This window comes from Varroa destructor, unplaced genomic scaffold, assembly GCF_002443255.2.
Source record: "Varroa destructor unplaced genomic scaffold, Vdes_3.0 BEIS01000001.1, whole genome shotgun sequence".
Taxonomy (NCBI): Eukaryota; Metazoa; Arthropoda; class Arachnida; order Mesostigmata; family Varroidae; genus Varroa; species Varroa destructor.
The window spans coordinates 13,094,640-13,118,469 of record NW_019211454.1 but is presented as its reverse complement, the minus strand read 5'-3'; the positions used below and the strand labels follow the sequence as shown (position 1 = coordinate 13,118,469).

Sequence of the window (23,830 nt, the reverse complement as noted above, 5' to 3'; positions counted from 1 at the left end):
AGGGCGCGCGCGCGAAGAACAACTTCCTGACAGTCACTGCTTAGGGCTTCATCATGCTGATATACTATACACTATGTCTACTTCTTGTCCGGATTCACGCAGATTGATGAGAGAAAAAGACGACTGCATAGAACCCTATCTCCGGAGGATGAAGGAAGCTGCTTGTTGTCTCTTTGAGCATCAGTGTGATCTGTCCGTCTGTCTGTCTGTGCGCCTGTCTGTCTGTTCGTTCGTCTATTATGATCTTAGCAAACGGTGAAATGACAGTTTTGCAGATAGCACTGAACTATTTTGTTTTTGTTATGAAAAGTTCAGTAGAATATCTCCACTGTAAATATAAAGTATAAGTAAAATAGAGATGTCTTTGTATTGCTATCACTTATATTAAATGTTCAAAGGAACTTAAGAATACTCTCAGTGCTTGTCACTTTAGTCCTACGAGCCAAAGAAAAATTGCGACGCGGGCTCTAGCCTGGAAGGTGCAACGCAGTGTCTGTTCATATTCTGAAGTTCCCTCAAAGGGCGTACGAATGTGAAAACAGTAGAACCTCTATATTTGACGAGCCGTTGCTGTTTCGTGAGTGTTCTTAGTAACTTGTAGTATTCATAACAGATGAACGGTAGTTATTGATGACCATGACTGATCTCCCTATGACCCGTGATAAGCAAGTCGATACATCTCCTGCTTGTTTAATTTCCAAGCTCACATCTTCATTCATCAGCATGTAGCATCATTCTCGCCGACATCTCCCGCTGACATCTCCATACAGTTCAACTGCTCATCACCATTTCTATATAGTTGAATGGTGTTGACATGTGATAACGATGTCAGAATGTCAGCTATGACAACGGATCTATGTGATGCTAATGCCCATTTCTGACGTTCCTCTGATGGATTCTGACGAAACAGACGATCGGATCGGATCCAGGATGACAGGTGAGTTATTCTTCATTTTCTTTGCACCTTCATCCCTGTCGTACGAATTTGGATGTCTGTATGCAATAAAATAGGGGACTAGATGCATGCAGTAGATACGAGGCTTGATTCCTTTGCCTCATTGGTTACTGGGGTAGAGGTGCATGTAGTAGCATTGATGCGGCCATAGAAATGAATCAGGCATCTGATAGCACCTGAATAGCGATGATGCGGGTGCCCAGTGATAGTGATAAGTGACAGCTTCGGTTGAACAATATCGAGAGCTTCTCTAGATAGGACAAGCGCATCAGCAGGCTTTGGACGGAAAGAGTCTAGAAAACATCAGAATAGACGTTAGAGAAACAGATAGAGGAATCAAGTGGAAACCGGTTCTAGTGCGTTCTCATATGCTTTATGCAATATATGTATATATAATGTCATTGCGAGAGCGAAGAAGCAGAGTCACATGGGTTTGTCAGATCGGGTGACTGATTCTTGGTGGCCCAGAACAAACAGCACAAATCGACATATTGAATGCTACAACTGGTCGTAATGTCAGCACGAAAACAGAACATGGCTGAACATTTACTATACGCAGCTCACAATGAGAACATGCAGGAATCAGCCGAGCGCTCTAACTATGCCTGTTGTCAAATCAACACTCCGAATCAGGACGTATCCTAGCATAAATGCGGTGTTGATCGTGTCATGCAACACCACTGGAACCATCTCAGTCTCTACCAAAATATGATAAGTGATAGTACAAGTCGTTGTTGGAATCCGATGGTTTCAGCTACTGCCATCATTCGGTTGTTGGTTTAAGCTTTTTTTTGTGTCCAATTTTTTTATTTCTTCGTTGCCGGAATACTATGAAACTGTTGATCAAAAACGTATTATTCGTGCAGTTGAGGTCGATGCCGTGTACTCGAGGCTCGTGTGTTCGCGTGCATCGTTTTATAGACTTGCTTAGTTATTTGTCCGTTATGCGTGACTCTATAATTTAATAGAACTGATTCTCATAGATTTGTTAGTTATGTACATTACAAGATTACGAAAGGTTGGCAATAATGCGTTGGTAACTTGTGAACGTCGACACGCGGTCGTACATAACCATTATTATAAGCATTCGGTCGAGGGTAACCAACGTCGACTACTGAAATCACAGACTGCTATTAAAGCTGACGTTAACAAAACCAACATCCTCACCTGTTATAAAGACAATAAAACGATTTTGTCTTTTAGCCGAATCTCCAGGATTTCTCTTCTGATGTCGTAGTCTCTTATAATACGTACATTCGTTTGATGACAGCGATACGCTTAAAATTGTGTTCTTACCTCAAATGAATTTTGTGAACATTTTTAAGCAAATGCACCTACATGGAACAGAGATGAGACTTCGTTCACAAAAAGGCTCATAATTGAGTTCCTGGCTTGTCCCATTGCATTTTTCTCACACAACAGAACTCGACGGAATTTCCTCTGAAAAGGATTGTACGTCAAATAACTCAAACATAGGTCTTTGCTTAGGTTACCCGTCGATACTAGCAGCATTCAGTCATCCCCCAATAGATCTGTGCGATGTGCGCTTGCGTGGCGGCACGTATGCGCAGCTTTGTATGCAGAGTTCTGACCGATTGAGAAATAGGGACACCCATGGAGTTAGAGATATACTAAAAACGAATTTAGTATTCCTCTGGCGTGACTAAATGCTTTCCGTAGGCGTCCTGTGGTCAATGGAGAAACTTTGCCGTTTCTGAAAATCAGCGCCACTGATACCGGCTGGAAAAACCCCGTAGCTATTTTTCTTATTATAAAGAATGCGCTCGTCACTTGTCACATATTGATAAACGATTACGATTCACAACAGTCGCCAATAGAAAAGTATAAAAGACACACATGTATGTAACTGTAATACTATATCAGAGACATTTTTAGACCTTTAGATGCTCGGCAAGGTCACGGCCATATCCCGATGGCTAACTGGCATCTGATCGGGGCTCAGTCAACGTATGTGTACCCAAATTGCATGTCTGCCACAGGTCCATACCTCTCCGACTAAGAGATATGTTAGTGTCATCGTTTTTACAAACGCCAGTAAGAACAACAGGTCTCGCACGATTAGGACTTTGTCGGTATTTCGTCTGCGCGTGACGCCCTTGTTATATTCTTTCCTGCTCTTTGGCTTCCCCATTTACTTATTCCTTAGCCTGCTGATGGGTTCATTCTTCTCACCAGTGTCTGCTACGATTCTTTATTATTATGTGTGTAAATATAAAAGATGCGGACACGCCGTGTAGTCCCTGTTGAGAAGAACTCGGAAACGTCAGTCATTAGCCATTGGCTAGCAAGTATGTTAATTGGCTGGAGAAGCAAACGGCCACAATAGTTTTGATGAGGAATAAAAGCCTAGGCAAGCAATCATCCAATTGGTCCGACCAAACAATACTCAGCTTATCTAACTAACAAGAAGTTATACATGATGCTCGTGTTGGCCTACCACGTCATGCAGTAGCAGCTGATTATTTGGGCGTGCAGCTTGACTTTGAACAGCTCGGACAATACCCAGCTTCTTGATTTCGATTGCTCACTGATTGCGTCGCGAGTTATTTTCGCTTTACATAGGCCAGCGCTTTGCGCAATGGATAAATTTCCCTCCAACTATTTTGTACAACGGTATCTTCGATAACATACTTATATATTTGCATATATTACTGACGAACACCACTAATAGTTATGGTTCTAAACTCTTGCGAGTTCTCGCACTGAAGGATTCAGTCTTGTTCGTTTTGTTTCTTGGCTTAATATTTCTTTCCATGTCTTTTTCTGAGTTTTGCGAAGGACGCCGGCGATCGAACAAACTCTTGCAAAATCGAACTTCTAGTAATGTCAGTTGTCTAGCTAGCCGAACAGCATCACATTTTCTAATTAATAACTTCTGAAGTCTATATGTTACAGAAACAGCACAGTGGCGTCATACAGATACGAATTCATGTGGGCGTATATACAGACACGAACGCAACAGCAGCGCCTTCATACTCATGATAGTGATTCTAATGATGATCACGACGAGAATCGGCCAATAGGTAATATACCCTTTCCGTGTATACGTTTGCTGTTATTGGCAGGTCCGCTTGGAATTGCCCAAGGGCCATTGGATAGTTAGACAGCTTCAACTATTTCAGCTACTGTTTTTACACTAACATTACAACTAGCGTTGTCCATTTAGTAGGCGGTGGAAGTTGACAACGCTGTCGATGCTGTGAGAAACAATTGTCATAGCCAGTAGGTACACACTGACACAACGTATTGGAACCATCTAATAATATATATATATATAATGTGTATTATAGTATAGCACTCGATAGTATTCGATTGTACCCTTACGGAAATTTCTATCTCTTCCTTCCTGTTGCAGCGATTGCGCACATATAATAAATTCAATTATACACCTTCCTCCACAGTATTTAATCTCAACTAAGGTAGCCATATAAAGCATTCCCTTTTTGTTTTCACCGTTAGGAATACGATGCACTACATAGGACTTGTTAGCATGGGCCTATCAATGGATCAATAACAACATGAATCTACGGGAGGACTCTCTCCAATCGCATCTTACCAATGTACTCCTTTTTTTTGTATATTTATGTTTAAGTAGTATACTATTTATAATATATATAATTGTATGATATACCTGAATATTTATTGATGATCGAGTTACCCTTTTTTCACCAAACTCTTGGTTTTCCTGTCCGTATTCACATCTATATCTAGTTAGTGTTTCCCAAAGTGGGACATACCAACCATACACTAAATATCCACATAGGAGGCCCTTGCCTTGCCCACCTCTCGGCCTCTGCGTCTTCAGTACCGACACCTTCCAAATGCTTCGTTTCCTTGACGTCGTGCGGTGACGTTAAGATAGAGGCAACTCATAGCGTCCTATTTTGCCTGCAGCCAGCCAACGCTAGTGACGCTTGTCTCCCTTTTTCTCGTTGACCCCTGTACAGTCTATATTGGTCTCAAACTCTGATCGCCATCGAAATTTCCCCACCCACTGTGAACTTGACAGATCAGTCTCCCGCCCCGACGTCATAACCAGTCTTCGTCGTCGAACATCTTTCCGCCCCCAATCACATCGGATCGTCATCCTCAGCTACGATTTTTTTTCAGATTTCTCACAGGACATCGCCCTTCAGCACGTTGTCGGTGGCGATCGACATCACCATGACCAAGCACAGGGCGTTAGCAGGAATTCGTCATTGTTCGTTCGAGCGTCGCTCACACTCAATAACGGTGTATGTAGAGCACGCGATAAGAGATCAGAGAGGTGGGGTGGAAAAATCACAAAATAGGCTCGACTTTGCTTGAACAGACCGTACTACTCCCATCACTTTCATTCTATTTTTGTTGTTCTCCTTTCTACCCGCAAAAGTCTGCCGCCGAACGGCGAGTAGTCGTCGGATGAATAGCAACTGAGTAGATCCGATTTTTAAGGAGCGACCATACAAGGTAAATCCCTCCTTGTCAAAACGACTCCCTACGGCAATTCACAGATTAGGGGAACGTCACCTACCAGTCACTCGAGACTTTGACGTGTACGCAGTGTAAAAAGAGTAAGTACAGCTGAGGAATTCTCGTAGAGGCCATTGTAAAGCTTCGCGATGCAACCAAGCGTATATAATCAATGCTATTGAATATGTAAGCAATACGATTAATTTATGATGCTGTAATTAATGCCATATTAAACAAATCTTGTATCGCAATAGGTATATAGAAAGCCTCCTGTGAATTCATGCATTTTCCGGTAGCAAATTTTCGTTCTCTAGTGCTCTTTAACTACTGATTAAACAAGCGCCTATTCAATCTTGAGCATTTTCTTCAGCAGCTGAGAAGCTTTTTCTTACCAGTGATTAACATCTAACTGTTTCTAAGTAATCGCAGCCGTCAATTCTCATAGTCGAATAGACTAAATTAGTCTGCTCGAGGCGTAGCATCGTATAGTAGTGTATAACGATAAATAATTCTGGGAGGTGTACTACCATAATCGACCTACTTTATTCACCTATAATGTATAAATATAAAGTTGGTTGGCCGTGTTATCTAGCGCCGTAATAGTTGACAGGCTTCACGTTTGTCACCTATCTTTCATCTAAAGTACGTCTGATCGGATTGTGGAATGTCCTCATCCGCCATCAACTGAGCCACTAAGTGTAATTAACTAATATTCCAACAAAATGTTAGTCAAGATACGTAATCTCGCGCTGATATTCCCTAAAGCATTTGCAACCACTAATCTTACAAAACAGAAAACTTAGATAAATTATTATCTCATAAACTAGGCATTTGTCGCTCAACCGATGCCGCGGGACGGACCCTTGTATAGAAAAAAGTCATCGATCTGAAACGTTTTCGTTGACGGTATTTCTGAACCAGTACAGGAGAATGAATAAATATCATTTAGCCACGTGGGACGGAAATCGTCTATTTTCTGCAGGGCAACAAAGTGTAATATATATATATATATATATATATATATATATATATATATATATATATATATATATATAGACCAAATAAGCTCTCTTAATTTTAGTCCGACACTTCCATTAAGCGATACTTCAAATAGCTGACCCTAACACGAAATGTTTCGATACCCGATTTTGTGCCTAAACAACTCAAATATTCAGTTCAGTAGGCACACACTTCACTACTATTATAGGTACACAAATACTAATGACCAAATTTGACTATTAGCACAGCCGTATTAGATGCGCGATTCTTGTCCGTCTCAAACGTTTTTGTGTCAGTTTCAATAAGGATGACCTCGTTTACCACACTTAATGAAAACATTCGTAAAAACACTTATACCCTTGCATTAAACGATTTTCCTTTTACTAAAGAAAGTACAGGTTCAGTAGACGTGTATCATGATTTTAAACTAGAAAACGTATGTACGTGTTGCGTAGAAACCTAACTAAGCTTTCTGCTTTATGCCCCTATGACAGTCTCGCTATGTTCGTATCAAAAAACGACCGACAGTAACCCGTAGCCCAACAATCAGCTTTACACGTATAGATTTAGCTTAAAAGAGAAGCGTGTCATTTTTTTTATCTGGTATTGCGGTATTTATTTAATACCCAACCATATTTATATGGGTAGATGTTCAAGCAGGTCCAAGCGTCTCCTTGGTGGTACAGGGCCCGAAAACCGTATCACACATGTTCTCACCGCAAGTCTCTGTGTACACATATGCTGTCCCAAATAGTGCCCGCTTCGGGGAAGAACGGGTTCCTTTTTCCTTGTTCATACCTTCTAGCTGTTCTGGATATACCAAGTAAACGAGCAGGACTAGAAAGATGGGTATAGAGAGATAATTAAATTCGGGATGAGGTGAAACCGCCATGGATCCGAATGAGAGACAGCACTCGAAAGGGCTCCGTGGGCCAGTTCTTACTGAAGGAAACTGGACCGACGGGATTTGTATGTACACCAGTACTACCCACGGGCTTGATTGCACTTATTGAAAGGTGCCTACTTGCGGAGTGTTTCAACTGCTAGCCAGAAAATTTCGCTATTACCTAGACTCCACAAAGTTACTTTGAATTAGTCAGTTAATTATTGCGTGCAGCATGTACGTTTCAACTGGTCTAGATAATTTGCTCTACCTTGTAATAAAAGAAGATTGAAAAAGAACAAAGAGCAAATAGACGTGATAGCGTGACACTATCGGCCGTCTTTTGTGTGTGCATGGATAGTGGCCGAACTAGTTGCTGTCGCGAGCTCGCAGGCCTATTGGAGTATAATAATATGATAATGATAGAGAATAATAGGAGTTAATAACTGCCAAAATACAAGTGAACTAAAACACATACTAATACCTATAGAGGCATAATATATATTCTGCATATGTTCATATGGTAGCGCTTATAGCCTGAAAAATGGCCCATTCAAATGGAGTATGCATCAATCATTCCTATTTTTTAACCGTCATAAGCTGTTACTGATGTCATAACCTATCAACACCTCCAAGGAAGACACGAGTAATATAGAGTATATTAATAATATTGTATTTAGTTACTTTTTTGGCCTGTGCATAATTTCAATTTATTGTTACATATACACACATACTTTACGTTTAGAAAATCTACCTCAACTCTGAAGCTATTGTTATTTTTTTTTTCTATATTACATTAAGTCAAAAACAGCGGAAGTTGGTTGGCACAATCGTTTGTTATGCAGTATGTATAGACTGGCGATAGCGCTTACACTACAAACACGCATCGTCGGGAAGTGCACTTCTGCCTCTAGCAAAACATTCATAGCTTCTGACAGTTTACCTTACTAATTCAGCTGTACCCACACTTTAAAAATCGAAAGGCATTTTTCAACCAACTGAGAAAATTGCCGGCAGCATATTTTTCAGTGATGAGCTTTCGCGTCCTGGGAAGACTGCAGTCAAAAAATGGTCCCACAACGTTCGAGCCAATGTGCGTACAATAATACCCTGCTTCTGCTACAGTTCTGTATAACTTTAACTATAGCACAGCGATATTGACCCAGGAAATATCAGCAAGTGTAACAATTATTTACATAAAGTCGTTGACGAAATTAGACTTGCTTCCTAATCTGAAGGAGGTAACAAACAATCAACAGCTTTTATTAGATACTGTTGCGTCACTAGCATCTTTACTACGAAACATTTACACTATACAATAAAGAAATGTTCTATACAAAGTGATTATATCTACAAATGTAGAATTTTTCATGTTACCGGCTTCCTCGAAAGTTATGTAAATTTTAGCAATTTTGATCCGCGCCGTGCGTAACATGGGTGAAATTTATACTTGTCATCGAAAAAAGTTTGCAAGATTTTGATAGAGAAAGATCTCTGTTTTTCTTTCTCTAGATTTTAGGTTCCCACCTGACGAAACGGCTGTTCTTCTACATATTCTATGGAGAACTCGGATTGATTTATCCCAACAAGCGATGTAACGTTACGATCAACTTCATGAAATAAAATAGTGATCAATCAAATATCTTATTATGCTTATCAATATTTGGGGAACATACATCATTACCACGATATTTCTCGTGTGTTCCGCTACTTTCATTTTCCAAATGACTGAAGTACTGAACATTAGAACAAGACCATTTGCCTAGGCCTTAGGTACCTGATTGTCGAAAATGGTTGGTTCTTTTGTTTATATCCTACTGTCAACGTACTAATCAGCTGGTCGACGGGAGATAGTTGGGATCAAGGTAGTGGTCATTGATCACGTAGTCGCTGTCAACCTGCGTGTCCGCAACCATTTGTACAACATGGCCCGCGATCACACACGACGACTTTTGTCGACACGTTCCATCTACGCACAAATTCACATTGCATTCCACGCATTGAAACCGCAGGCTGCTGTCCAACTTTTTCAGGCACACACCGCAATGGATTTCGGCCTGAGAGGATTTGTTGTCTTTCGACTGGTTATGATTCGAGAGTACTACAGGGCTTTCCTGCAAGGGCGTGTCTGGGTCCATTGTGATGGGACTAGCGTGTTGTGGGAAAAACGTTGACAGGTAGAAAGCTTGCGTTTTTAAAGTAGATTGAACGCGTCGAACCTTGCGTGACGATTTCGGTATGTTCGGAACTCGTCCTGGCACCTCAAGTCCTGCCTTGGCCAGTTTAATAAAGTACTTTTGCACCCTGCTGGCCACCTGTTTAATCGTACGATTACCAAGTGCAGCAGCAATCTTACGCCATCGTTGCGCCTCGACAGCTTCTGGTGGAAACTTGATGAGGAGTTCTTCAAGTCTCTTTTGTTCCTCTATACTCCATGGTTTATTGTAGGTTTCTGGACGATTCTTCAGCGAGTGTTGTTGAAGCTGTCGTGCACTTGGAGATGGCTCCTTTTCAGAATATGTAGAAGACAGTTCGTGCAACAATGACGAAGAAGATGGTCCCTGTGCTGAAGACGTCGAGGCTGTCGCATTCTGATCAGGAGCACCAGCGGCAGCCCTCGTCGACTTCGGCGTAGCACCTAAATAGACTGGCGGTATAGCGTACCTTGCGCAATCGACCTCCGGTACTTCTGCAACTATTTGTCGTGTCGGCAACGAGATCGTTCGTTCTTGAAGCCTTTGAACAAACCCCATTGGATTTTCCAGAGCAACTTTCTTTTCGGCTTCTAGTTGGTTAATATCCTGAATGGCGCGCATGCGCTGAGCTTCGAGTAATACCAACAATTTAACGATACTTTTATATTCGTTGTTAGCGCGAAGAGCGAGATGGTCAGTCTCGAACGAGAACGTCTGTCGTTCTACCTCTAAAACAGATGTTGAAGTAGGCTGTGAGTTTAAAGACGTCTCGTTAGAGCCGACTTCACTAGACGTGTTTGAATCCAAAATTGGCTTTCTATCTTCCGGCCCACGGTAGCTGCCAACAAATTCCGTTCTACGCGTATCAATTTTTTCGAGTACATTATTCTCACTTAAGGGGACGTCTAGAAGGGCGTCGTCACGGCTAGTGACCACGGTTTCACAAATAAGAGAATCTTCGACGAACAAGGTCATGTCATCTCGTTGAGGACTGGCACACTCCTGTTTGATGGCGAGTCTGTCTTCATTAGCGGATGCGATCGAATAAGAGACATCTTCTTCCATCTGTAATGCCCAACACCTCGGACCACCTGCAAGATAAAGTAAAAAAAGTACGAAGTAAAAAAGAACCAACTTAGCGATATTGTTCGGCTATTCACAGCCATGCAAATGATAAAATACTAATCGTGAACCCATCAAGACAAGGCAATATAACTCTCAGTAAAGTACATTTATGCGATCGTAAAGATTAAGATCGTAAGATAAAATGAACACCGCTTAAAATCCGCTGAATCTCTGGTACACAGCTCAGACTATCGTAATAGATATCAGTAGAGAATTATGTACGACGAAACGGCCAGTCTATTTCGGCAAAGTTGAAGTGGTAAAAAATTTGCTAAATCTAGCCATAACTAAAAAATAAAGTCAAAAGACATGGTCATAATGTATTAATAATTAATTGACTTGAAAATCAGAGTCAGTATCATAGACCAGTTGTGACATTCATATATGTATAGTCACATACATGGTGAACGACGCTTTAATAGTTAATCACTTACCACTAACTGAGTCACAATTTACTCTATGAAGCGGAGCCTACTATCGCCTGCGAGGACAAATAACAACGGACAACTAAGAAGCAATAACAATCATTGTCTGGGCTAATATGACACAACGACAGTACACGATAAGAAATGAGTCTACGGGATGACGTGAAAATTAACCACGTACTGGTATCACTCACTCTTCACGTCGGGCTAGGGGCAGCAAAAAGCTTTGCTGACTAAATTTGTACTATATACACTATCCTTACTATGCTTTGTTGTTGATTCAAGCATTCGACGGTTACAGCCACCAGAAGCTCATATTGATATAGAAAATAGTAGTTACGCCTGGTTCAATTGGATAACGCTTTAGAAAATGGACATTTACCGATAGAGGAAAGCGTACATTCGCCGCAAGTGCAAACAGAAGAAGCACACTGTAAACAAATAAACAAGCGCATATCAAAAACGTTTCGCCAATTCACTTGCTGACTTCGCCGGTGTGAGAGCAGCTGAACTATGTAGCATAGCAATACGACGAGAACGTCGGCTGCACGCACCTGTAAGAGTCATCGAATTCACATTTGAGGCTGTAGAGCAGACTTACTTGAACCGCTATTTCATCATATGATCATCTCAAAAGTGGCCAATCTGCCGACTAATAATTCAAGTAGAGTTTGTACTGCCATAACATCACATGTGTTGTTATGCTTAACATTATTCGAATTCGCTTTTATTTCAAACGCATCGAATGGGCAGTGTGGCGCCATCTTGGTTTTGACGTATTAATGTAATACTTAGACAGGTGTGCAAGCTTGCGGGCGTTTACTGCTAGCAGTCATAGAATAGGAGCGTTTTAAATAGAGGTCTATCATTCAAGAATCAGGAGAAAATATAATAGCTTTATTCAACCATTTCAATAAATATATATTATTACAGAATAGTTTGGATCGGACTATTCAGCGGCTTAAATAAAATTGTCAAATGCAGGTCCAATCTATATAAATTAGTGGATGTAGAAATTGATAAATCCAATCCTAGCAATTGAAGCTGTTTATACTAAACCCCTATGACCAAACCAGTCAATAATAGAATGAGTCTGAAAACTCGGTATATATTTTGCGTGTTTGAAAATGTAAGCTTATTTACAGAAATTATCTATTGTTATGTATTATTAATGTATAACACCAGAGATAGCTTTGCGAATGACATCCCATCTCTGTTGTTGAATAACATCTCAGTTATAAGTAGGCAATCAGTAAGTACTTGTTATAGTCTACCCTTAGTTATTTAGATATATAATAAATAACAATTAGAATATATAATATCTTAATTTTCTACATATATATATAAAGCTTGTATTTGTAATATAAATACAGGCTTACATTTATAACAGGGGCCTATACCGTGAAATCCTCTAGACTAAAAAATCTAGAAATTTGTTGTGTGGGTGGCATATTAGATTCGGTAGTGTTGTAAGATGAACCAGAAACGTATTAACCTATTATTTCAACTACGGCAAAAAGTAGTGTAAGCGGAAGTAAATATTTATATACAAATGAGATAGTGTTCATTTCTTACAAGAAAGGTGTTTCACATTGCTCTTGCTGCCCAGAACGCCTATTTGCATATAGTTCTTAATACATTTAGAAAAAGGAAAGCGTCGGTACCTTTCTGAAAGCATATACGAAACAAAAGTTCACAATGAAGTTTCTATGATTCACAGTTGCCTTTCTTGTCGCTGCTGCCTTCTTCTCGCCGGAAATGTGGTATATCAATCAGACTTCAATTTTCAGTGATTACCGATGTCAAATCTACGGGAGGGCGCGGGAACACACGAGGCCAACACAGAATCGTGCTGCTGCTGACGGTCTTGCTCATGCGTAGGGGCACAAACGACCTCGCAATGTCGGCGTAACGCATATATGACGCCCAGCTGGCTTTCCGTTGACCGCCAGCTGCCCACCCCGCTTAATATGACCATTACCGCGGTTGACAATAGACAGACTTCGAAAATACCGATGAAATCAAGCAAATCATCACCTTCGAGCACCAAGTATATTTTACTATGCCTATGAGATTTAAATAATACTACTAGACTCGTCCAAGGTTGAGTGACGGCGGTGACTAAGTTGAAATGGATTTTTGCCACCATCGCTGTCTGCTGCCGAACCAAAACACTCGATTTGCGATTACCGTGACTTTTCGACGCACCACCGTGAACGATGGGGCGGCCTCCTGGAATTGGGCTAGGCAAACGAGAAAAAAGCGTCAAGGAATGGCACAAATTCGAACTAGTGATGATAACATAATAGGTTGCGATTGATATCTGCATTTCTTTCAGAGTACAAAAATGGGGCGTAGGTGTTCAGATGACACGGTGACTGATGTAGCTTTTGACTTTTTGGACAAATAAGTAGACATGCAGACACAAAAGAATAACAACGAAGACTGACGTAGAAAAATATACTAACTCCTCCCGGAGACCGATTTTCTGATAAATACAACAAAATTACGTACTCGGCTGGTTTTCGCCTCTCACAACCGCTCCGTTTCCCATGTGAATGAATAAAGTATACCGTTAAAATGTGATTACCTTTACTAAATATTAGTTAAACCAATATCATATACTATATGCTCTATAGATATACCAAATTCGGTTACAACCAAAGGAAAGACTATCCGTTGTTTAAAGTCAGAGCGGTACGAACGTCACTGCCACTGTAAATGGGAAACATCCAATTCAATTATTTCGTACCTACCGTGACGCATAGGACATGTTGCTCTATTTGAAAAGAATCAAGTCAGGCTATTCGTTTCTATATCTATGTGTACACAATTTCATAGGCAGACAATAATAAGGGATCGAGTGATAAAACACACAAATGAGATTTTTAGATTGTCATTAATTTGGTGACGCATCTGACACATTTAACATTATGGCCGAACCTGCACTCGGGTCGAGTGTTTGCGTATCGGCATTTAGATATGTTCAATGAATTTCAGGTGGCAAAATCAACCAGTGCGCTACTAAACAGGTTAGTAACCAATAATAAATATTGCCTCTATATTTAGCCAGCACTCCAAACAATTGAATTTGACGAATTGGCCCGCTTATTGCTTTGAGTCTAGACGCGAGGGTTTACGTTCATCGAGGCATTTTACCCTAACGAGCTGGGAAAGAAATGGAACAGCGAGCCTGGGAAATGTTCTCAGAATCCTGAATTTAGTCAGGATGACACAAGGCTGGCTCGGTGAGCATGGCGACGGAGTGTAGAAAGAGCGCAGCGGTTCAAAGGGGGCCTGGATATCACGGAGATCATCCTTCTCTTCCCATCTGGGCTCATTAGCGCTCATCAACATCGTTGTAAGCGACTGAAGTATACTCGGGGTTCAGCCACATGTGGCGTGAGAAAACAGCGTGTTCACAGTAGCAGCTTTCAGTAGTATGATTTATTTCAGTGAAAGCAAAAAAGAACCGCTCAGGTTCACATTAACAAGCAGGCTGTGCGGGACAATGATCTGATTTCTGATAACGGACATGCTAACTTTACGGGTATTCCCAAAATCAGAGCAGTTGTATTTGACTAGCATTTATAAGAAATATGTCGTTGGCTCCGGGAGATTGCTGCTCAAAGAAAGATGATCGGTTTTCAAATATCAAGGGGTTTCAAAAACAACCAACTTGTCACGTTTCGTGGACAATTTGAGCTGCTAGAACTTACACGCACTGCTTTGCCCCCAATCAGCAAATCGTTTCCATCTGAAGCAGAAGTTGAACAATAGGGAACATAGCTTTGGCTTATTTACGTAATACCTCACACGTCTTTCGCAGTCACTGTTCCCACAAGTAATAGCTGCTGCACTTAAGCCGCTTATGGAGATCGTCGAACATAATAGCCTTTTTTGCAACGAAACCTAACAGCACTTTCTCGACGAGTAGCGACTTTCTACTCGCATGGAGACTATGATGCCGAGCTACGGTCGTTGTTACAGCAAAGAAATGCTTTGGAGTCACGCGTACCATTAAGAGCATCCCCGCTGCTCATCAGATACAGCTTCCGCCAAGTGCCCCCCTTCCCGTTCTGTAGCACATATCTAACGGGCTCGTTTCCATAGTCGATTCGACAAAAACAAGTCAGTCGCTTAGTAGTGAAGTGGTACACGCTCTGAAAATTGCGAATATTCACGAAACGTTACCCTTCTCAAAGGGGAGTGAGAATAAAACGTTGTAACCCTACGAAATCGCAAGGTCAACAAAGCTCAGATTTGGGTAGATTATGGATAGTCATCCTATTAGAATCGAAGATGTTGATTGCTTTTCGAGCAAGCATCTGTTTTTCGTCACTTGACAACGACGACGACGACCTCAACGACAAATGTGAAGACCTGTTCTGAAGATTTAATTTGGCGCGAAGAAGAACACATCTGCGCGCCAAATTAAATGAGCGAGAAGGATTTAATTTGTGATCGATGTTGTCCGAGTGAACCGTCCGGCCTACGCCCGTTTGTGCTTCGAATGAAGCCACATAACTGCTGTCATGAAGCCCGTAGTTCGAATTGTCATTGTGACCGCTACGTAAGTTGCGAAAAATCTAATGGTAAAAGGCGACATATTTATCAACTGTTTAACAGAAAATTGTAAGCATTACCACGGTTCCATTGAAATCTTGTGCATTATTTTTTGTTCTATACAAGGCCACGATTCTTTGAGACTATATACTGTAATGTGTATACACGTTCATCACCCCACCAGCGTGGTGTATCCTTGTTTCGTTCATAAGTAGTTCGTTGCTGTTTCGATCTGTTTGTACCTATGCGTACACCATCATCGATTCGTTCTCTCCTCTATAATAGCGTTTAAGGCTTGTGCTTTCTACCTTCGTCTGGCGCTCTCGCACGCTGTCATTTTGCAAACTTATTCATAAATTCGAGTCGCTGCCTTGCGTTAAGAATGATTAATGATGATAGCGTCGTTTGTATGTCCTCTTTGCTACCCCCACCCCAATTCTTTCTCTATGACCATCTTTCTTTTCGTAGCTTTGCTGTCGCTTTTGCGAGCAGTCTCGCAGTTGTTCCTCGCATTCCTATTCATATCGTGAGTATATTTGAGGCAACCCAGACCCAGGCCGTGCATGGCGCTGCTGACTGACTGCCTGCTTCCTCGCCTTTTAGCCTGATCATGGTGAAGCCGGTGCTTAGACGATACAACACGACACTGGGTTATCCGATACAGGCGTTTACGCTATGTGCAATTTCTGTGCGTGTGTGCAATGCCATAATTGCACGAAGCGCCAGTTCAAAAACAGGCAACAATGACTGAATTACTCGCTTATGATGAATGCTTCTAGACGTACAAAAATATAGCTAACGGCGACCGGACACAATATCTATTGAGTAAGAATTAGGACCGACCTTAGGTTCAGAGACGGCGGCTGTGTATGATAGCGATAGTGCGGCGGAGACGTGTGGTGTACGTCATCGTGTATTTCAAAATTCCTCCTCAAAAAATCGTTCCTGCTGGCCAGTGTATTCCATTGGTGACAACGTGTTGTCATCATTGGTTTAATGGCAGCAGAGTGCCATTAAACAGATATCGAGTAAACGAAGAGTGATCTGATTGAGGGGGCTCGTGGTGGTTGTCGGGGTGAAATAAGAAACTCAACTGCTCTTAATTGCGTTTTTTACTGTTGCTTAACTATTCATTACTGCACTTAGTTTAATCCTGTAGTTATACAATACTATCACTGTATACCGAAGAGCCATAGCTTTCGTAGAAAAACTTTTAAAATTAGAAACGAATTAAGCATACGAGAGGGATCTGTGGGGCAATCTGGTATAAAACATCATGTCAAGATGAAGCAATTTTAAGGCATAATATGTGCTGATCGTATATGGGAATTCGATATATTGTATTATTTAAGAATACATGTTAGATGAACTTGATTAGTAAAGCTATTTTTTTATTAATTATATTATATTTTATATTATCAATTAACATATTGGTTATGTTTAATCGGAGCTTAAAGGAGGAAGACTTATAGAATACAGAAATAGTCTAAACTTCTTACCGGGTAAACATGTTCTTCTGCGAACCAGTTGTTTACCGTAGTTTTCATAAGTTTAATTACTGACATTTAGCATGACTCAGTTCGGTTTTTGCTGCTAAAAAACTGCTACTTATTTTTTTTAAAGTTAACAGGGTATCGCTTTCCTGTGATAGCTTAGGGGATAACATATTTGCCCGCTAATCTTCTGCAGACACGTTGTGGTCTAGGATCGGATCCTGGCATTCGTTTCGTGTCGACCATCTTATAAAGCTTTGCTGAACGGCGATAACGGACGTAAAATTCAAAACACAGACAAGATCTAGCTTAGAAAGCACAGTACTTTATCAGATGCAACCTTGAAGACACCGAGCATGATGGCAAAAAAGATGAAGTTACCGAAGGAAACAATTTTCAATGTCTTAGCTCAATCGTCCTATTTACTTTAGCGTGTTTTTTCAATAACGTTTATTGCATTTATGTCGTTATAAACACATGTCGGAAAGCCTTACCTTGCAAAATTTGGTTCTAAGCGTGAAGAGCAACGAAAATTCTACCGTATTCTACCAATAGCGCGCCGCCTCGCGTAAAGGTAAATTCAGCACATAGTACAAAATCCTCCTATCCATCCATTTAAATATCATTTGGACTACCTTTTCAAAATGACTGCGTAGTCTATGTAATCGCTTTATTGGAACAAGTTCCTGAGTTTCAATTCATGCGTATCACGGGTCACCGTCAAAGGGCTTCTTCAAACATCACTTACCGGGATAAACCCTAGCCAAACCGAATCCCTGTGCCCTAGCTAATGCTGTACAGATGTATTCGTTATTTATTTCTTATCGTTAAGTCTCACTATGGCTGAAGAGGACGCATAAATAGCCGATTGTTGTATTTCGAACGTTTCCCTTTCAGCGGAAAGCTTTTGACGTCGGTATGGCAATGCCTTGAATTTCAAGCTTACACAAACAGGAGATGGTCTGGCGAACGAGAAAAGAATCGAATATGTCACGAATTTCTACAATTCAAATACCTACGGCGGTTGTCTCAATACTATGAGAAGGGGCGGACATTGTATGGCCTGATGGCGGCTAGTATAGATGGTGGTCTCAGCAGCGATATATCTCACCGAATTTCTCCTATGCCGACACCCATTCCTATCGAGAATGCACAGCTAATTCACAGTTCTCAATGACGATGCTCTCTCTGTTGCTATTCAAACGGTAAGCAGTTAGGAAAATGTTCATCAATTTGCATTAGGTGGGGGCCTTCGTTCAGTCGGCACCGCCGAATGAATTGGCTGGTCCATTATTTGTCTGAAAGCAGATTATACACGTATAGCATAAACGACAGCGCGCATCTGGGAAACTTTTTGGACTCTACAATTTTCGAGTTTTTCAAGGGATAATAGCAGATTAATCGCCTAATCTAGTCTCGAATCATTGAATAGACGAATTTTCGATTCGAACGGTTCTCTCTCTTGATTACTGTTTGCGGTGGCGTATTAGGGATATAGAGGGTTATGGGTATCGAGAGGCTCTGACGCAATCCTTCTAACGGTAAAGGAAGATTAAACAAGCAACTAGCAAGGCTACGTACGGAATAGTTATAATTGCTAAACCAAGCACAAGGTTACGTACGAGTCTTCCGGGTGGAAGATTTGGCAGGAGGTGAGACGCTGATATCCACATTAAATTGGCTAAAGGCTGGCAATGTCTGAAGATTCCGTAGGGAACTCCAAGAGCTATTAATTTTCGAGCACGTTTAGAACTCGACGCGTATATTTCTACAATGGTAATGAAAATAGATTCAACTATTAAGGAAGGAGACTATCATTTTGCGTGAGTCAGCTTTACGGAAACTTATTTAACCAGAAGTGTAAACATTTTCATAGCAAGAGGCCGCAGCGATCCACGCGATTACTCATTTTGCATACAGCTGATTTTTAAATTTTTGTTACGTAAATTAATTATGATCATCATTTTCTTTGAATTTCGAAATCCAAACATAAATAGTCGAATTCACGATTCATTACGTTTACTGTCACAAAGAGATCATTGAGACACTCACCGCACATTGGCGTGACCCCAATAGAATGGCATTAATGTATGGCTGTCAATAATAATAATAATAGTAACATTGCCGTGCGTAATGCTCTCTTTTGCACAAATGAATGCGATTCCTTGAATGCGACAATCAGACCGCAAAATACACCATTCATTCCTACACGTTGTGAGAACGGACTCGGCCCTATTTGTATTTGTGTCAGCAAGGTCTCAGAAAAACAAACTAATAAAGCTTAAGCGTTTACTCACTCATTGTCTATATCGTGACGTCGCTGTCGGGCAGTCACAGTCTCGGTTAGTGATGTTTCTACACGTATATACGTTCTAATTATGACGGTGTGTATATATCTACTCAAACGACAACCATTTGGCCCCTATCGGGGCTTCGAGCCCTCATCATCGCATGCCTCAGGCCTTGTGTAGCGCAGATATCTCCTGAAATATCCTGTTTACATGTCGTAAAGTTAGTTGTTTATACATCAGGTTTTCCTGTCTTTACGCTACCTCCGTGATGGTACCAATGCATGAGCACATTACCCGCCCACCAGAGGGACGTCGTAACTTTGCGTGTACAATGTACGCAACAATCAACAGGTTTTCTGTTGACCGCCAGTTGATGGCAGGGGGATTTGAGGGTCGAGGGTGTGGTGATCGTGTTCGCCTCAAATCGCTCCTTCTATCTATATTGACGAACTCGATCTTTACACACGTGTCATCTAGCAATTGACGTCGAATAAAGTAGGGCTGCTTTTGCCGATGATTTGAAGGCGTTTTAAGGTGAGATCGAAAAAGACGATTGGATTGGGGACTGCTGCTGGTAGAATAAAGAAGGTTCATGTCTCCAGCGATGGCGCTCTGCGACGGCTGCTGATGGCCGCCTCGTCTGAGCTTAGCCTAGACTCAGAGAAAGACTAGGATAGCAGAGGTACTATCAGAATATGTAGGTACATTGCAACAATGGATGGATACTGCGCATGATCACATTTTTGTCGGTGGTAGACGAAGGGACAGCCGTATGGACTCTCGCAGTGTGACTGACTGAATGACTGGCAGACAGAGTAAGCGAGCGAACGAGCAGGCGGGCGGGCGGTCGGCAGACAAACGTCGATCAAAAATCATCGTCTGTCAACTAAGGACTGACAATAGGATTGAGGACGAATCCTTTTTTCAACCCTGTGGCTTTCGTGAGGTTGAATAGACAAGTTGCCCAAGCCTTCAGGGACTCATTCTAGATAATGCTCGTTTTCTACTTGACACCTTAACTTGTAATATAATTCAGTCTAGATTTGTTACATGGCTATTATAATAGAAGTTCGAAACGCGCATAATCGATCAAAAAATAAGTTCGACCATTAGCGCCTGCAAGGCATGCTCAGATAACATGCAGATCAAAAGCTTAAAGCACGTACGGAATAGGTTCATTTCAGAACACATTATGTAAGGCCGACGTCTAATGTATGATCGTTTTGTCCATAAGCCTTACTCAGTTAGGTATTCTTGTTACCGCTACTAAATCTTAATCAGTACAAGCTGATATTACTTAACGTTAAAATATTTTTTTTTTGTAATGTTTACTTAAAGGGATCACTGATACAGTTAGTAGCATAAAAATGAATTTTTTTTATAATTCGTTTTTATGCTACTAACGATAATAACGAATATAAGTAACTTAATAATAGAATACTACGAATGGTTAGTCCTAAAGTTTACATTTCAATAGTATGCTTTATTATTGGCGTTTCTTTAACGCTCACCTGATCGAAACACCGATCATGTCACCATATCCAACGCCCATTTTCGAGCTGTCATCCTAAGGGCCCACCACAAACAAATTCAAAATATTAATGATTCGATCCCATCTTAAAATGACTATGTTTTTTTTACTTCATCGACCCTAACCCGTATTACATAATATAGTATTCGATATCGCGAGCTGGTATTTTCTTTGACCTCTGGCTCGATAGGTCCAGCGAGAGAGACCCATTGTATGATCAAGAGATCAGTTTGGCTGTGTATGTTCGCAACCAAAACCGCTGTCACCAGTTAGAGCAGATTTTAAGTCTAATTTCTAATAGCACCAAACTAATTCTCCTTCCAAAGCATTGCCTACCTATAGGCTTGACAACGTTGGCGCACACGTTAGGCAGCCGGATATTTTCCGTTTATTTCCTTGTATACAAATCAGGCAGAAAAGGAAACGTTGTTTATCGAGAAGATAGCTAAAAACCTCTCGCTTTTCTCCGTTCCACTAAACGAAGCAGCATGTTTTTCGGCTTTGACAATCATTTGGTAACGTTTGTACCGTTTCATTATACATACGTGCTTTTTTGCCATCTTGCGTCTTTGTGGTACCTTTAACTGCCCCACACTGTTACTGCCGCCCACAACATTTCGTGTTTCAACGGCATCTGTCCCTCATTATTTGAGCCGTCTTGTCTCACAGCAGAGTTGACCTGTTGTCACTCTGGATCCGTCACTGGCTGGCAGTAACTCACAGATTCTCACTGGCTTTTGCATTGGCAACAAAAACCACACAATGATACTCCTACATACTACTCCTTGAATGACGTGCGGTTTACCGGCCAAATTGCAGTTATTGTGTCCTCGTTAATCAATTATCAATAGAGGTATGCACGGCGAAACGGACGCCGATCGCATACGTCGATATTCAGTCACTAAGAGTCCCACGGCCGCTCAGCCAGCAGCCGAACGTAGTCAACTGCCGTAGCGACCGATTCACTGCGACTAGTTGCAGCGCATTCGCAGCAACACACTGCGGGCTTCAAGGACTTTTTTTTCCTATTTCTGGGCAGCTTGGCTAGGTAGAGCTTTAGCAACTAAATCGATTCAGACTCCCTCCACCTTTCTTTGTCCTTTTTTTCCTCATCAATCGACATCAAACTCAATCTCTCCTCGTTGCTCGTTTCTGCCGATGTGTGAAAGTCTTCGCGTCATCACCGTTGGTTTCTGTGACACAAAGAGAGCAAGTGGAATGAACGAACGAGAGACCTCAGTATGCGACAAGACAATTCTACGCTTTTCGACTTTAATCCTTCTCTAATCTCCATAAGCTCACTGTGACGGAAACCTGTCTACCGGATTTTTCCTTCAATCTCACTGCCGTCCGGCTGTTAATACTATAGTGACTGTGCCGTGTCTGCGCTAGCAATGAACGCGTGACTCGCCCTAGTCGAGCGAAAAGAAGACCAACTGCTCCTACTTGTACGATGTCAAAGCGATCTGACGTTCCTTTGTGCCTTTTTCAAAGTCCCTTGATTTGTTGTTTTCGTCTGATCGTATTTATCATGCTAGCGATCGTACGCAATGTTTTACTATCACAGAGGACAGCTTTGTGCTAAGCGCAATATTGATATGATGGTTGACAAATTGCGAACCGTTGTTCGTGTATTGAAAAATACCACTTTCGTGCGAACCCCCCGTGCGTGCGTGTAGATGAATACTATCGGCGTCTGTTACCTTTCTAATATGCATTCCTCCCAGGTTCTCGTGCGCTGCGCCTCCACACTTGCCAAACAAACAACTGCCGTCCTTGCTTTATCGGAGTTCTTTGGGAAACATTTCTGCATGACGTTATCGTCAGGCAATTAGACGATTTAATCTTATTCAGGTCCGTTAACTGGTAATCTAACAATTAAACCCCGGCTGTCAATGGAGATAGCAGAACGACTTTCCGAACTATTGTACCGTGCGCCGTTCAGAGTGCGACGGCAGCCCAAAGACTATTTAGTCGACTTGATATGGAAATAGCATTAGAAGTATCCAAAGTCGCCTCCATATTGGCGCGTTCATATTCTTACGCAAAGGCTCTACAAAGGTTTATGATACTTTCTGAACATTTCAAGTGTTTTTTACTATAGAAAATTGCGTAACTTTTCCATAGGGGACCGCCGCGCAAGTAGAAACCCTGTGCAAGTACTATACTAGATTTGGCATTTCTATATATCCCTCCTCCTCCCTCACTCACTCTCCCCCTTTACTTCCGTCACCGCCCTTCTTATTAGTTAGCCGCGCCCTCATGTTGGAACATATGCGCTCCCTCCCGCTGCTGATTGATATGCATTTTGCAGATATAGTGCCACTGCGGCATAAGAGACAATTGTAGTACTTATCATCGGTGTCGTTTTTGTTGCTCCGCATTCGCGCCAAATTGCTGTAGATTAAGGAGCAAAGGGAATTTCGTAGAGAGTCGATTAGGACGGAAGGCCATCATGTCTCTGTCGATGCGTGTGTGTGTGCACGCCTGTTCAGCCAAAAACTGACGTGAGCGACTCCTCCACTCACTGTCACTCGGGGATCACTTCACTTACTACTCGACAACTCAAGGATCCTGTTGTTGTCAGGATCATTGTCGCAGATCGAGTGTCAGTCGCACCGACGTATACAGCCATACACAGACAGACAGACAGCCGGACGGCTGATGAACGGTTAGACAGACGGTTGGTCAGACATGCAGTGAGTAGACGATGTGTGTACATCTTTCGCGAAAAGGATCTCAAGTCACTGACGCATACTCACACACACACACATATGAACAGACATATATATATAGGCAAACTCATACGCCGTCCTAGGCACGGTTCCAAAAGAGATTTACTCTGCCTACTTGCGCTGCCCTGGAATAGGTATAAGCCGTCGCTGACCAGCCGA

General features: G+C 41.6%; 1 protein-coding gene and 1 long non-coding RNA gene across 9 annotated transcripts; one reads left to right on the top strand and one right to left on the bottom strand.

Moving 5' to 3' along the window:
• On the top strand, positions 1 to 6,221 carry LOC147758279 (uncharacterized). The gene is made up of 4 exons (XR_015319407.1): positions 1 to 937; positions 3,872 to 3,999; positions 4,436 to 4,536; positions 5,087 to 6,221. It is a non-coding gene; the product is annotated as an uncharacterized LOC147758279 (long non-coding RNA).
• Positions 6,222 to 7,962: 1,741 nt separating this feature from the next.
• Positions 7,963 to 23,829, bottom strand: Atac1 (Ada2a-containing complex component 1). 8 transcript variants are annotated; one of them, XM_086977801.1, is made up of 4 exons: positions 11,657 to 11,826; positions 11,438 to 11,486; positions 11,065 to 11,111; positions 7,963 to 10,596 (listed from the first exon to the last, which is right to left on the bottom strand). In XM_086977801.1, exon 4 carries the CDS (start codon positions 10,568 to 10,570, stop codon positions 9,143 to 9,145), a length of 1,428 nt encoding a protein of 475 aa, XP_086833927.1. In that variant the 5' UTR covers positions 10,571 to 10,596; positions 11,065 to 11,111; positions 11,438 to 11,486; positions 11,657 to 11,826; the 3' UTR covers positions 7,963 to 9,142. The 8 variants fall into 8 exon arrangements, with proteins under 8 accessions (XP_086833927.1, XP_086833924.1, XP_086833926.1 ...); XM_086977798.1 differs by lacking the exons at positions 11,065 to 11,111; positions 11,657 to 11,826 and adding an exon at positions 22,640 to 23,829 and having other exon boundaries at positions 11,438 to 11,609; XM_086977800.1 differs by lacking the exon at positions 11,065 to 11,111.
• Position 23,830: the final 1 nt, after the last annotated feature.

Excerpts from the sequence above, each read along its gene's own strand:
- Atac1 (XM_086977798.1), bottom strand. Across the intron at positions 10,597-11,437 it reads ATGTACGCTTTCCTCTATCG|GTGGTCCGAGGTGTTGGGCA; the intron begins GTAAATGTCCAT and ends TTTATCTTGCAG.